This window comes from Trachypithecus francoisi, unplaced genomic scaffold, assembly GCF_009764315.1.
Source record: "Trachypithecus francoisi isolate TF-2019V2 unplaced genomic scaffold, Tfra_2.0 Lachesis_group4, whole genome shotgun sequence".
Classification (NCBI taxonomy): domain Eukaryota; kingdom Metazoa; phylum Chordata; class Mammalia; order Primates; family Cercopithecidae; genus Trachypithecus; species Trachypithecus francoisi.
This window is the reverse complement of record NW_022681469.1, coordinates 119792211-119806368: the sequence shown is the minus strand read 5'-3', so window position 1 is coordinate 119806368 and position 14158 is coordinate 119792211. Positions and strand designations below refer to the sequence as shown.

Sequence of the window (14158 nt, the reverse complement as noted above, 5' to 3'; positions counted from 1 at the left end):
TCGGTGCAAGGATGGGAGAGTGGAAACCGAGCAGTGAAGAGATGACTGGCACCTAGCAGGGAATTCCCAGGAGGGTGAGGCTTCTGGAAGTTTCCAGGGGGACAAACCCTGTTAAGAATGGCTCTAGGGCTGGGCACGGTGGCTCACGCCTGTAATTCTAACACTTTGGGAGGCCGAGGCGGGCGGATCACGAGGTCAGGAGTTCGAGACCAGCCTGGTCAACATGGTGAAACCCTGTCTCTACTAAAAATACAAAATAATTAGCTGGGCATGGTGGTGGGTGCCTGTAGTCCCAGCTACTCGGGAGGCTGAGGCAGGAGAATCGTTTGAACCCGGGAGGCGGAGGTTGCAGTGAGCTGAGATCACGCCATTGCACTCTAGCCTGGGCAACAAGAGCTAAACTCCATCTCAAAAAAAAAAAAAAAAAAAGGGGGCAACTGGGGGAAAACAGTCCTCCCAGCTCACCTGGGACTGCCCATCTTTTTCCATCTTCAGATCACATGGTGAGGCAGGTGTGCTTGTCTGTCTTAGCGGTAAGGAAGTGAAGGCTCAGATTCCCACAGCTAGTCAGGCGGGTACAGGGACTTGAACGAACGGCGCTTTCCCATGGCCCATATGCTGCCTGGGACCCTGAAGCCTGACTCCTGGGCACTGCCCCAGCCACCTGTCTCTCTGCAGACTATCTGCCACCCCTCCACCTGCCCTGGGACACCTGCCTCCAGATGAAGGGGCCTGCTATTGCCTCTGCCTCCCCCAGCAGACCCCAGCTTCCACTCCAATTCACCTTGGAACTGCTGGTGCTGGCCCAGGCCAGGCTTTGGGGACCGTGCGAGGGAGGGTTTGAGAAAAGTCTATTCTGGCGCAGGAGTAGCCCTCAGTGACCTCTGGTGAACTCTTGGAGACTCTGAGGAGCCTGGACATGTTCCCAGCCCAGCATGACTAGTGGCATGAGTAAGCGTGGAGCTGGTTCTCCAGGCGGATACCTGGCTTGGGTGCCAATGCCTGGAAAGGGGCTGGCTGGTCCATCCCTGAGGGCTGGGGCCACGGCCACCTGCTAGCCCTGGGACACAGAGTATTAATACATCACTCACACTGCGCCTCAGTTCCCCCTCTGTAAGGTGGGCCCTAGCGTCTGCCTCCTAGGTATGAAGACTAAATGAGATGCCTCCTCTCTCTGCACTCCGCTGTAACCCTAGTTCCTAGAACACTGCCTTGCCCCAGCAGGACCTCCCGAAATATGTGTGAAAGGCACCCGTATAAATCACCCAGTGCAGGGCCAGAAACCCAGTGACCTCTCTCAGTCGGGTGTCTGCCGCAGCCACACTCACTGCATTGCGCTGCTGCAGCTTCCACTGGCTCCACCTTTCCAACATCATCTGACCATTCTGCCCCTCCGAGAGCTCCGGAAACACACTTTTGGCCTCCAGTGACTCCCCAACCCCTGCCGTTCACCCCGCCAAACACAACCCACCCTCCTCTCTGCCTCTCAAATTCCCATCTTCCCCTGAGGCCCAAGCAGGGCCTTCCTTACTCCAGGAACCCTATCCAACTACCCCTCACCCTCCTGATCCCCCTTCTGGGGGTTCCCATGGCCTGTCAGCAGCCGCCACATCACCATACCCTAAGTATTTTTTTTGTTTGTTTTTTGAGACTGAGTTTCGCCCTGTCACCCAAGCTGGAGTACAGTGGTGCGATCTCAGCTCACTGCAAGCTCCGCCTCTCGGGTTCAAGGGATTCTCCTGCCTCAGCCTCCCGAGTAGCTGGGATTACAGGTGCGCACCACCATGCCTGGCTAATTTTTGGATTTTAAGTAGACATGGGTATCACCATGTCGGTCAGGCTGGTCTTGAACTACTGACCTCAAGTGATCTTCCTGCCTTGGCTTCCCAAAGTGCTGGGATTACAGGTGTGAGTCATTGTGCCTGGCCCGCCCTGGAGGCTCTAGCCAGCCCTTAGTGCTCACCACGTGGCATGTCACCCTGCAGGGACAGCCCCTGCAAATCTGGGTTTGGGAGGCCAGGACACAGCCCATGGTGGAGACGGAAGTGGATGGGTGCCTTAAAAAGGGTCAGGAGGCTGGGAGTGGTGGCTTATGCCTGTGATCCCAGCACTTTGGGAGGCTGAGGCAGGTGGATCACTTGAGGCCAGGAGTTTGAGACCAGCCTAGCCAATATGGTGAAACCCGGCTCTACTAAAAATACAAAAATTAGCCGGGTGTTGTGGTGCATGCCTATAATCCCAGCTACTTGGGAGGCTGAGGCAGAATAGCTTGAACCTGGGAGGTGGAGGTTGCAGTGAGCAGAGATAGTGCCATTGCACTCCAGCCTGGGCAACAAAGTGAGACTTGGTTTCAAAAAACATACATATAAAATATATTTTTAAAAAAGGGATCAGAAGAGGCATGCACTGTTTAAGGCGGGGTAGACACCCCCACATCTTACCACCACGCTTGCGGTTCCCAGGGAGACACCCCTCCTTCTATGGTTAGGAACCCACTCACCGACAACCTCATCTGTTCACTAAGGTCAACCAGACCCCCTTTATCAGGAGTGGGCACACTGACCTGGCCTGACCCCTCCCTCCTGAACCCAGACTGGGTAAAACTTAGAAGTCACTGGTGCCATCACTCCTTTCTCTTCCCCAGGATGTGGGGCCACATTCAAGCTTAGCCTTCCTCCATCTACCTGGGTCAGGCGCCCAGGTGAGGTGGCTAAACAGAAGGGCAGGGGCCTAGGCCGGGCACGGTGGCTAACGCCTGTAATCCCAACACTTTGGGAGGCTGAGTTGGGTTGATCACTCGAGGTCAGGAGCTGGAGACCAGCCTGGCCAACATGGTGAAACCCTGTCTCTACTAAAAACACAAAAAATAGCCAGGCATGGTGGCAGTTGCCTGTAATCCCAGCAACTCAGGAGGCTGAGGCAGGAGTATCGCTTGAATCCGGGAGGTGGAGGTTACAGTGAGCTGAGATCACACCACTGCACTCCAGCCTGGTTGACAGAAAAGAACTCTGCCTCAGAAAAAAAAAAAAAAAGAAAGGCAGGGGCCTGGCTTCTGTTCCCAGACCCCAGAACCTGTGCCCCACAGCAGGCTTAGCTCCAGCCCCCAGCACCATGGCCGGGCCCTATTCCCAGTGCCCCTCCACAGCCAGTGCCTCTTACCAGGCTTTGGGATGAGTCCCTGGAAAGTCCTAGAAGAGAAACAGAGGCAAGGGTGTCATGGGGAGGGCCTGGGGGATGAGGAAGACACCCTGGGATGCAGTGGCCTCGGTCTCCCGTGGGAGCACCCCAGACCTACAGCAGCAGAATCTGCATTTTAACAAGCTGCCCTGGGGTTCTGTGTGCGTGGACACTGAGACGATGTGGCAGGGTGCTGGCACTGGCAGTATCACTCTGCAGGATGCAGACCTGGGCCTTGTGCCGGCTCTGCCCTGGCTGGCCCTGGCCCTGGGACCTTGGGCAAATCTCCTGATGCAGGCTGAATGCCTTTCCCGGGGGCTGGGGGTGCAGTGAGCAGGTGTTGCTGAACAGGTTGAAGATGCCCTTGAAGGCTGCCCTTGCCATGGTGGGGTGACCAGTCCCACTTCTGAAGGGCTCCCTGCACTCAGGCTGGCCTGCAGTCCCTTCCCAGCCACCCCCAGGACCCAGGATGGTGCCAGGAGAGCCGCCTTGTCCAGTGGGGAGGCCAAGACCTAGGGAAAGGCTAAGGATTCGCAGGTATACGCCCCCAACTGAGCTAGTCCTGCCTCTTCACCCTCACCCTTCCCCCTGAGTACCTGGTGACTGTGAACTTGATCTTGTCAGCCACGGCAAGAATCCTCTCCAGGTTCTGGGAGCCAAAGGTGCAGGGCTTTCGGAACGGGATTCCTGGGGGCAGCCCCTCAATGATCACGGAGCCGGGGTTACTCTTGATCCGCTTGTAGGGGACCTGGACCGGGTACTTGATACCCAAGGCTTCCCCTGTGGGTGAGAGGCAGGGTCCTGCCCGTCAGGAGTGAGAGGCAGCGTGGGGTGTGTGTACGTGGGATTGTGAGGGTGTGATGGAAAGACATTCGTGCAGGAGAGTGAGTGGTATGAGAAAGCTCTCATGTAGCACCGTGGAAAGGTATAGGCATTACAATCTGAGCTATATGATCAGAACATTAAAAAAAGGCCAGCATGGTGGCTCATGCTTATAATCCCAGCATTTTGGGAGGCCAAGGCAGGAGGATCACTTAAGTCTAAGAGTTCGAGATCAGCCTGGGCAACATAGCAAGACCCTGTCTCTACTAAAAATTTCTAAAAAATAGCTGGGCATAGTAGTGCATGCCTGTAGTTCCAGCCACTTGGGAGGCTGAGGCAGAAGGATTGCTTGAACCCAGGCGTTTGAGGCTGTAATGAACCATGATCACACCACTGCACTCCAGCATGGGTGACAGAGTGAGACCCTGTCTCAAAATAAAAAAAAAAAAAGAAAAGAAAGAAAAAGCCACACCGATATGCTCCCATGTTGTATGCTCCCCCCGTTTTATTTTTTTTTGAGACAGAGTTTCGCTTTTGTTGCCCAGGCTGGAGTGCAATGGCGCGATCTCAGCTCACTACAACCTCCGCCTCCCAGGCTCAAGCGATTCTCCTGCCTCAGCCTCCTGAGTAGCTGGGACCGCAGGTGTGCACCACTGCACCTGGCTAATTTCTTTTTTGTATTTTTGGTAGAGATGGGGTTTCGCCATGTTGCCCAGGCTGGCCTCGAACTCCTGAGCTCAAGTGATCCAACTGCCTCAGCCTCCAAAAGTGCTGAGATTACAGGCATGAGCCACCGAGCCAGGCCCCTGTCTATTAAATTCTGTGTGTGGTAGTTGAAAGTGTGTCTCACCTCACTGGTCTGCAAGGCTCATGAGTACAGGGACTGTGTCTTTTTTATTCACGGCAATATCCCCAGTGCCTGAGACAGTGCCTGGCATGTAGTAAATGCTCAAGAAATATGTGTAAAGGGGTGAATTGTTTCCCTAGAAATGCCCTCGGCTGGAACTGGGAAGCCTCCCACTTCTCTGCCCACAGCAGCTACGTGTCCCTCCCCGGGGGTTCTGCGCTGCTTACCATATTTCTTATTGAAAAGGTCCTGGACCTGCTCCCTTAGCGTGTTGGCGATGTCGATCCGTGACAGCCTCGCGTCGTAATTTTCTGCAAAGCGCAAAACGATTATGGGTTTGGGCTGTTCAGTGAAAAGGCACTTGGTGACTTTTAAGGAAGCTGATTTTCTAATTATGGGGAACTCCTTCTCCGGCAATTAACGGATCTTTGGAGTGGGCCCCTCAGGTCCTTCAGCACCAACGTCTTGATGGAGATGTGTTTTTTCCAGAAGGACATGCACTGTTGCCACAACAGTGATGACTTGGAAATTAAGTTAATTGTTGACATTTGAAAACCACCAAATCAATAAATAAACCCCGGAGGGGAGGGGCACCATGGAGTGTGGAGTCCTGTGCCCTGGGCTGGCGAGCAGGGGGCGGGGGCTTCATGAAGTCACTGGGGGGCTGGAGACAAGGGAGGGAACGGAAGCCCAGCTGATCCAGCAGATGGTGGAGGACGGGCAGTGTCCACAGACACAGGGGACGGGCCTGGCAGCTCCCAATGCAACCTCCACCTCCCAGGCTCTAGCGATTCTCCTGTCTCAGCCTCCTGAGTAGCTGGGATCACAGGCGTGTGCCACTGCACTTGGCTAATTTCTTTTTTGTGTTTTTGGTAGAGATGGGGTTTCGCCATGTTTCCCAGGCTGGCCTCAAACCCCTGAGCTCAAGTGATCCGCCTGCTTCAGCCTCCAAAAGTGCTGGGATTACAGGCATGAACCACTGAGCCACCCTCACCCAGAGAGTGTTCATTAAAAACCCCCAAGTGTGGCCGGGTGCGGCGGCTCATGCCTGTAATGCCAGCACTTTGGGAGGCCGAGGTGGGAAGATCACCTGAGTGCAGGAGTTGGGAGACCAGCCTGGCCAACAAGGTGAAACCCCATCTCTACTAAAACTACAAAAATTAGCCAGGCATGGTTGTGCGTACCTGTAATCCCAGCTACTCAGGAGGCTGAGGCAAGAGAATCCCTCGAACCTGGGAGGTAGAGGTTGTAGTGAGCAGAGATCACACCACTGCACTCCAGCCAGGGTGACAGAGCAATACTCTGTCTCAAACAAACAAACAAACAAACAAAAAATGCTGGGTGCAGTGGCTCACACCTGTAATCCCAACACTTTGGGAGGCTGAGGCGGGTAGATCATCTGAGGTCAGGAGTTCGAGACCAGCCTGGCCAACATGGTGAAATCCCGTCTCTACTAAAAAAATACAAAAATTAGCCTGGTCGTGGTGGTGTGTGCCTATAATCCCAGCTACTCAGGAATCTGAGGCAGAAGAATCGCTTAAACCCAAGAGGCGGAGGTTGCAGTGGCTGAGATCGCACCATTGCACTCCAGCCTAGGCAGCAAGAGTAAAAACTCCATCTCAACAAACAAACAAACAAACAAACAAACAAGTGCCGGCATGTGCTGGAGGGATCCCAGACCACCATCTCTCTCTCTCTCTCTCTTTCTCTTTTTTGAGGCAGGGTCTTGCTCTGTCACCCCGGCTGGAGTGCAGTGGTGCGATCTCTGCTCACTACAACCTCCACCTCCCAGGTTCAAGAGATTCTCTGGCCTCAGCCTCCTGAGTATCTGGGATCGCAGGTACATGCCGCCTCGCCTAATTCTTGTATTTTTTTGGTAGACACGGGGTTTTGCCATGTTGGCCAGGCTGGGCTTGAACTCCTAGACTCAAGTGATCCACCCGCCTCAGCCTCCCAAAGTGCTGGGATTACAGTCATGAGCCATTGCACTCGGTCTCTGATTTTTCTTCTTAGAAATAGACATAGAGATGGGTTCTATGTTGCTTAGGCTGGTCTGAAACTCCTGGCCTCAAGCGATCCTCCCACCTTGACCTCCCCAAGTGCTGGGATTACAGGCGTGAGGTGCTGCGCCTGGCTCCTATTCTGATTTCAAAACACTAAGACCACAGTTGATTGCTGAATAAGGAATGGGCGTGTCAGCTACCTCCCAGGGTGGGGCGGGGGGAGCAGGCAGACTCCTGGGCCCTGTACCCTCCCACCCCCCACCGTCTACCTGTAGGCACCCCCTCTCCCCTGGAGTCTCTAACATAGAGCTGGCAGAGTACAGCCGGGCCTGGGCCGCCAGCCTGGCTTGCCTGGTTCCTTAGGCCCTGAGGTTGGGGGCCAGCTCCTCCCCACTTCCAGCCTGGCCCTCCAAACCCAAACCAGGTCAAGGTCATGGTGTTGGGACAACAGACCTCCCCAAGCTCAACCTTACCTTGAAAGCCCTGTCTCTTCAGGTTCTCGTCCACCAGAGGGTCCCCGGAATCCCTCTCTGGGGGCAGGGCAGGGGGAGAGAAGCCAAGTGAGGAGGCAGTTCCTGGGACCCAAGATGGCATCGTTAGGGGAAACCCAGTGCGGGGGCGTGGGGAGAATGCCAGGGCCAGGATAGGAGCAGGACAGAGGCAGCAGGAGGAGGCGCTGGTGGCAGAAGCCCCTGGGGCCCTCCCTTGCTCACCCACACCATGGCCCGTGACCCCGCGCTGGGTACCTTGACTCTCCACGATGGGCTCTTTGACTCCCTCAGTGAGCAGCTCGGGCCTGAAAAACACAAGCGAGGCTATCACAGAGGACCCTCCAAGCATCTCTGGGACTGCCCAGCCCTCCCCTCTGGGCCTCGGTCTGCACATCCCTGTAATGGACCTTCCTGGTTCTGCACAGTTCAGGCCTGGAGTCCCTGCCGCTCCACGTGTGGAATCTGGGGGGCTGCGCTGGGCTTGAAGGATCCAGCCAGGAGTGAGACCCGCCCCCCAGTCCTGAACAGGTCTGTCTGATATCTCACTCCTGCTCCCAGGACATTGAACAATTGTCGCTGCCTGGGATTGGAGCAGGCGGCCTCAGGGGGCCTCCCATGGATCTGGTTTAAAGTGTAGAAACGAGGTCTGGTGCAGTAGCTTATGCCTGTAATCCCAGCACTTTGGGAGGCTGAAGAGTGTAGATCACTTGAGGTCAGGAGTCTGAGACCAGCCTGGCCAACATGGTGAAACCCGTCTGTACTAAAAATACAGAAATTAGCTGGGCGTGGTGGCAGGTGCCTATAATCCTAGCTACTCGGGAGGCTGAGGGAGGGAAATCGCTTGAACCCGCAGGCAGAGGTTGCAGTGAGCTGAGACAGTGCCACTGCACTCCAACCTAGGTGACAGAGCAAGACTCTGTCTCTAAATAAATAAATAAATAAAGTGTAGAAACAGTTGCGGCCCACTACATAGCAAGACCTCCGAGCTGGAAAGGTCTGAGATCTACGGCTCACATCTGAGACCTGCTGTGTCACTGCAGTCGGGAGTGCCAGTGACCAAGCCCAGCTCTGTATTCTACTAATGTCTTTAGCTCCACAGACTCCAGAAAGCCCTGCCCAGACATGAGTCAACCTTCTTTATCATACAGCACCGCATCTAAAGGCCCCATCTTCAGCACAACTTGTCCTGTTAGAGCAAGCCTGTTGGGGGGCTGGGGTTTGTGGTGGGTAGAGGACACTGGGAAAATCATGCTGGCCAGAGGGGGGTTGTTGGGGGATGGCAGGGTGGGCCACGGAGTGGAGAGGTAATGAGCTCTCTGGAGAGGTAATGGGCCTGGAAAGGTAATGAGCTCTCTGTCACAGGGGTAATCAAGCAGCAACACCCAGGAGTCTCTTCTTGGGAGTAAGCCCAAAGGCCAAACTCTCAGGGAAGGCACCCCCTGGGTCCCCAGTAGATGAGGATTTGGTGCTCGCTCTGGCGGTGGGCATCTTTTAGGCTTCTGTACAGTGCCAGGCACAGAGCTGAGGTCACGGGGCCAGGGCTGGGAGGGGGAAGCATAGCCTTGCCTTGAACCACAGACTCAGGAGCTAGAAAAGGCTTCGGACTGCATTTAGGCCCCTCCTCTTTATGGGAGAACTCAGGTTCCAAAAGGGGAAGCGAATTCCCAACAGTAACCTCAGAGAGGCAGAAGCTGGGCAGAGCCCCTGAGTCCAGGCCCGAGTAGCGACAGTGCTTCTGCTTAAATAGCACAGCCAGCTGCCAAGGCCACAGGGAGTAACAGGAGGAGCTGGCCTCAAAACCACCAGACGGCCTCTCCCGTTGGCCACTGCGCTAACCTGCCTCCCTTTCCAAATGACAGGTGGAGAAAGTCATCGTGACTTTAAAAACTGCTCAAGGCTGGGTGCAGTGGCTCAACCAGTAATCCCAGCACTCTGGGAGGCTGAGGCAGGTGGATTGCTTTGAGCCCAGGAGTTTGAGACCAGCTTGGGCAACATAGCGAGACTCCCCTTCTCTACAAAAAATGTAAAAATTAGCCAGGTGTGGTGGCATGCCCCTGCTGTCCTAGTTACTCAGGAGGCTGAGGCAGGGTTGCTTGAGCCCAGGAGTTTAAGGCTGCAGTGAGTTATGACTATGACACTCCAGCCTGGGCTACAGAAAGACCTGTCTCTTAAAACAAATACTCATGGCCAGGCATGGTGGCTCACGCCTGTAATTCCAGCTACTCAGGAGGCTGAGGCAGGAGAATCGCTTAAACCTGGAAGGTGGAGGCTACAGTGAGCCGAGATAGCACCACTGTACTCCAGCCTGGATGACAGAGCAAGACTCTTTCTCAAAGAAACCCACAAAAGGCCGGGAGTGGTGGCTCACGCCTCTAATCCCAGCACTTTGGGAGGCCAAGGTGGACGGATCACTTGAGGTCAGGAGTTTGAGACCAGCCTGGCCAACATGGTGAAATTCTGTCTTGACTAAAAATACAAAATTTAGCCGGGCATAGCGACATGCGCCTGTTATCCCAGCTACTCAGGAGGCTGAGGCAGGGGGATCGCTTGAAGCCGGGAGGGGGAGGTTGCAGTGAGCTGAGATCACGCCACTGCCCTCCAGTCTGGGCAACAGAGTGAGTGAGACTCTGTCTCAAAAAATAGGGAAAAAAAACAAAACAAAACCCACAAAACCCAAAAACCAATGATCATGAGTACAAGCTGTCTTCTGCACAAAACCATAAAAAATGTCATCCATGAGGACTTGCTATTGAATTGGCAGCTAACCTCAAGCTGCCTGGGTGCCACTGGTTTATGGTTTGAGGGAGTGGGCATAGAAAGCAAAAAGAAACCAAAATGAGACCCTGTCTCTAAGAATTTTTTAAAAATAAGATAAAATTCAAACTCTTTAAGCTGGCCCAAAACCCATATGATCTGGCCCCTGCTACCTTTTTATTTTTATTTTTTGACATTTTTTTGTTTTGTTGTGTTTCTGTTTTTTTGAGACAGAGTTTTGCTCTTGTCGCCCAGGCTGGAGTGCAGTGGTGCGATCTCAGCTCACTGCAACCTCTGTCTCCCGGGTTCAAGCAATTCTCCTGCCTCAGTCTTCCGAGTAGCTGAGACTACAGGCTTGGGTCACCATGCCTGGCTAATTTTTGTATTTTTAGAGACAGGGTTTCACCATGTTGGCCAGGCTGGTCTCGAACTTCTGACCTCAGGTGATCCACCCTCCTTGGCCTCCCAAAGTGCTGGGATTACAGGCATGAGCCACCGCTCCTGGCCTATTTTTCTTTTTTATAGAGATAGGGTCTCACTGTGTTGCCTAGGCTGGTCTCAAACTCCTGAGCTCAAGCAATCCTCCCACCTCAGCCTCCCAAAGAGCTAGGATTACAGGCGTGGGCCACCGCGCCTGGTCCCCTGCAACCTCCTGGGCCTCAATCTCACCATCCTTCCCTCACTCACCCTGTACCAGCTACAAGGGCACCTTGTGAGCCTTCAAACACACAAGCATGTTCTTGCCTCAGGGACTTTGCACGACTTTTTCTCTGTCCCCACAGTCTTTTTTTTTTTTTTTTTTTTTTTTTTTGAGACAGAGTCTCCCTCTGTCACCAAGGCTGTAGTGCAATGGTGTGATTTCGGCTCACTGCAACCTCTGCCTCCTGGGTTCAAGTGATTCTCCCGCCTCAGCCTCCTGAGTAGCTGGGACTACAGGTACACACCACCACATCCAGCTAATTTTTGTATTTTTAGTAGAGGCGGGGTTTCACCATGTTGGCCAGGCTGGTCTCGAACTCCTGACCTCGTGATCTGCCTGCCCTGGCCTCCCAAAGTGCTGGGATTACAGCTGTGAGCCACTGCGCCTGGCCTGTCCCCACACTATGCACAGTGGCTGTCCCTCTCACTTCATTGGGTCACTACTCCAATGTCACCTCCTTATCCAGGTTCCTCCTGTCCCTCTCTCTCCCTCACTCTGAGTTATATGCTGTCACAGCAGTTATCTCTACCTGACATGATATTTTGATTTTGTCTGGATGACATTGGCAACTCCAGGGCAGGACTTGGTGGCATTTACCGCTGGGCTGCAAGCCCAGGATCTGGCAGGTGCCCAGGATGGTTTTTTAGTTTGTCTCTTGCATTTTATTTCTTTATATATTTACTTATTTATTTTGAGAAGGAGTCTCACTCTGTCACCCAGGCTGGAGTGTAGTGATGCAATCTGAGCTCACTGCAACCTCCACCTCCCAGGTTCAAGAGATTCTCGAGCCTCAGCCTCCTGAGGAGCTGGGACTACAGGTGTGCACCACCAAGCCCAGCTAATTTTTGGTACTTTTAGTAGAGATGGGGTTTCACCATGTTGGCCAGGCTGGTTTTGAACTCTCGACCTCAAGTGATCCATCTGTCTCAGCCTCCCAAAGTGCTGGGATTACAGGGGCGAGCCACCATGCCCGGCCTCTCTTTGTATTTTCAAAGCAACGAGGTCTTGCTCTGTCACCCAGGCTGGAGTGAACTGATGCCATCAGAGCTCACTGCAGTCTGGAGCTTCTGTGCTTAAGCGATTCTTCCGCCTTCCACCTCAGCCTCCCAAGTATCTGGGACTATAGGCACATACCAATTTTTTTAAATTAAAAAAATTTTTAATTTTAAAAATAAAATAGAGATGGGGTTGCTATGTTGACCAGATTGGTCTTGAACTCCTAGCCTCAAGTGACCCTCCTGTTTTGTTCTCCCAAAGTGCTAGGATTACAGGTGTGAGAATTTTAAAAATTTTTTGTAGAGATGGGGTCTTGATACATTGCCCAGGCTGCTCTTAAATTCCTGGGCTCAAGCGATCCTCCTGTCTGGGCCTCTTAAGGTGCTGGGATTACAGGCATTAGCCATCATGCCTGGACAAAACGTAGCTTTTAAAAAATTTAAAAACTTTTTTTTTGAGACAGGGTCTTACTCTGCCACCCAGACTGGAGTGCAGTGGTGCAATCATGGCTCACTGCAGCCTTGACCTCCTGGCTCAAGCGATCCTCCCACCTCAGCCTCCCGAGTAGCTGGGACTACAGGTGCACACCATCAAGCCTGGCTATTTTTTTTTTTTTTTTTTTTCCCCTAGAGATGGGGTTTCACCACGTTGCCCAGGCTGGGAATTCGTTGAAGCTCTCCTTCAACAAGTACAATACTATACATGTATATAGTAGAGCCAATTACTGTACTATAATTACACATATTCTCTTGTGAATCTTTATTTCCCTATGTTTTCACACATCTGATGGGCTATATGTCTGTCTATCACGAGTTTATCCTTAAACCACCTGAAATGCGATCTTCTCTTTTTATTTTATTTTATTTTTTGAGACAAGAGTGTTACTCTGTCCCCCAGGCTGAAATGCAGGGGTGCGATCTTGGCTTACTGCAACCTCCGCCTCTCGGGTTCGAGTGATTCTCCTGTCTTCACCTCTCGAATAGCTGGGATTACAGGTGCATGCCACCATGCCTGGCTAATTTTTCTAAATCCTTTTTTTTTTTTTTTTGAGACCGAGTTTGCTCTTGTTGTCCAGACTGGAGTGCAATGGCGCGATCTCAGCTCACTGCAACTTCTACCTCCTGGGTTCAAGCAATTCTCCTGCCTTAGCCTCCCAAGTAGCTGGGATTACAAGCACCTGCCACCACGCCTGGATAATTTTGTATTTTTTAGTAGAGATGGGGTTTCTCCATATTGGTCAGGCTGGTCTCGATCTCCCGACCTCAGGTGATCCACCCACCTCAGTCTTTCAAAGTGCTGGGATTACAGGTGTGAGCCACCGATCCCAGCCTTAATTTTTGTATTTTCAGTAGTCCTGATCTCAAGTGATCTGCCCACCTCAGTCTCCCAAAGTGCTGGGATAACAGGTGTGAGCCACTGGGCGTGGCCTCAATCTTCCTTTTAATATGCCCAGACACACCGGGCATTTGGCCGCATTTCATCCTGGCCTGCTGAAGCCTTTGATTCTACTGCACGAATCACGACTCTTGCTCTCCAGCCCTGTTGCATAGCTTTTTGCTATCTGCTCTGTGTATTGTGGAGCAGTAGCCTCCCTCCTGGCATAGAGCGGGCCCTGCAGAAGAGCTCCCTGTCCCAGCGAATCTCCTTGCCACTGTATGCAAAAATGATGTATGAGTCTCCCAGTCTGAGAACCATCTATTTCCCAGGAGGAACAACCCTTAAGATTGTCTCTTCTTTCTTGCTGCTTTCAAGCAAACCAATCCTAATTTTTTTTTTTTTTTTTTGAGACAGAGTCTTGTTCTGTCACCAAGGCTGGAGTGTAGTGGTGTGATCTCAGTTCAATGCAACCTCCGCCTCCCAGGTTCAAGTGATTCTTGTTCCTCTCCTGATGACAGGGAGATTACAGCTGGGATTATAGGCGTGAGCCACCACACCTGGCTGATCTGTGTATTTTTAGCAGCGATGGGATCTCGCCATGTTGGCCAGACTGGTTTCGAACTCCTGACCTCAAGTGATCTGCCTACCTTAGCCTCCCAAAGTGCTGGGATTACAGGCATGAGCCATCGTGCCCAGCTGTAAACCAAGCCTAAATGTATGCTATTACAGTAACACAGAAGTAACAAACACAAAATAGAAATATGATCCTCCTATTCCCTGTTTTTTTTTTTTTTTTTTTTGAGGAGGGGTCTTACTCTGTTACCCAGGCTGGAGTACAGTGGTACAATCATAGCTCACTGGAGCCTCCAAACCTCTCCTGGGCTTAAGTGATCCTCCTACCCCAGCCTCCTGAGTAGCTGAGATTACAGGTGTGCACCACCATGCCCAGCTAATGTAAATTTTTTTTTGTAGAGATGGGGTTTCGTTATGT

General features: G+C 52.6%; 1 protein-coding gene across 1 annotated transcript in view; it reads right to left on the bottom strand.

The window, feature by feature from the left end:
* Nucleotides 1-939: 939 nt before the first annotated feature.
* GTF2IRD1 (GTF2I repeat domain containing 1) overlaps nucleotides 940-14158 on the bottom strand; it is a 108193-nt gene continuing 94974 nt past the window's right edge. Inside the window, exons 18-23 of the mRNA XM_033192132.1 lie at nucleotides 7596-7645; nucleotides 7323-7379; nucleotides 5074-5157; nucleotides 3774-3957; nucleotides 3065-3188; nucleotides 940-1002 (exon numbers count right to left, since the gene is read on the bottom strand). Coding sequence (XP_033048023.1) covers nucleotides 940-1002; nucleotides 3065-3188; nucleotides 3774-3957; nucleotides 5074-5157; nucleotides 7323-7379; nucleotides 7596-7645 — 562 coding nt within the window. The remainder of the gene's footprint in view (nucleotides 1003-3064; nucleotides 3189-3773; nucleotides 3958-5073; nucleotides 5158-7322; nucleotides 7380-7595; nucleotides 7646-14158) is intronic.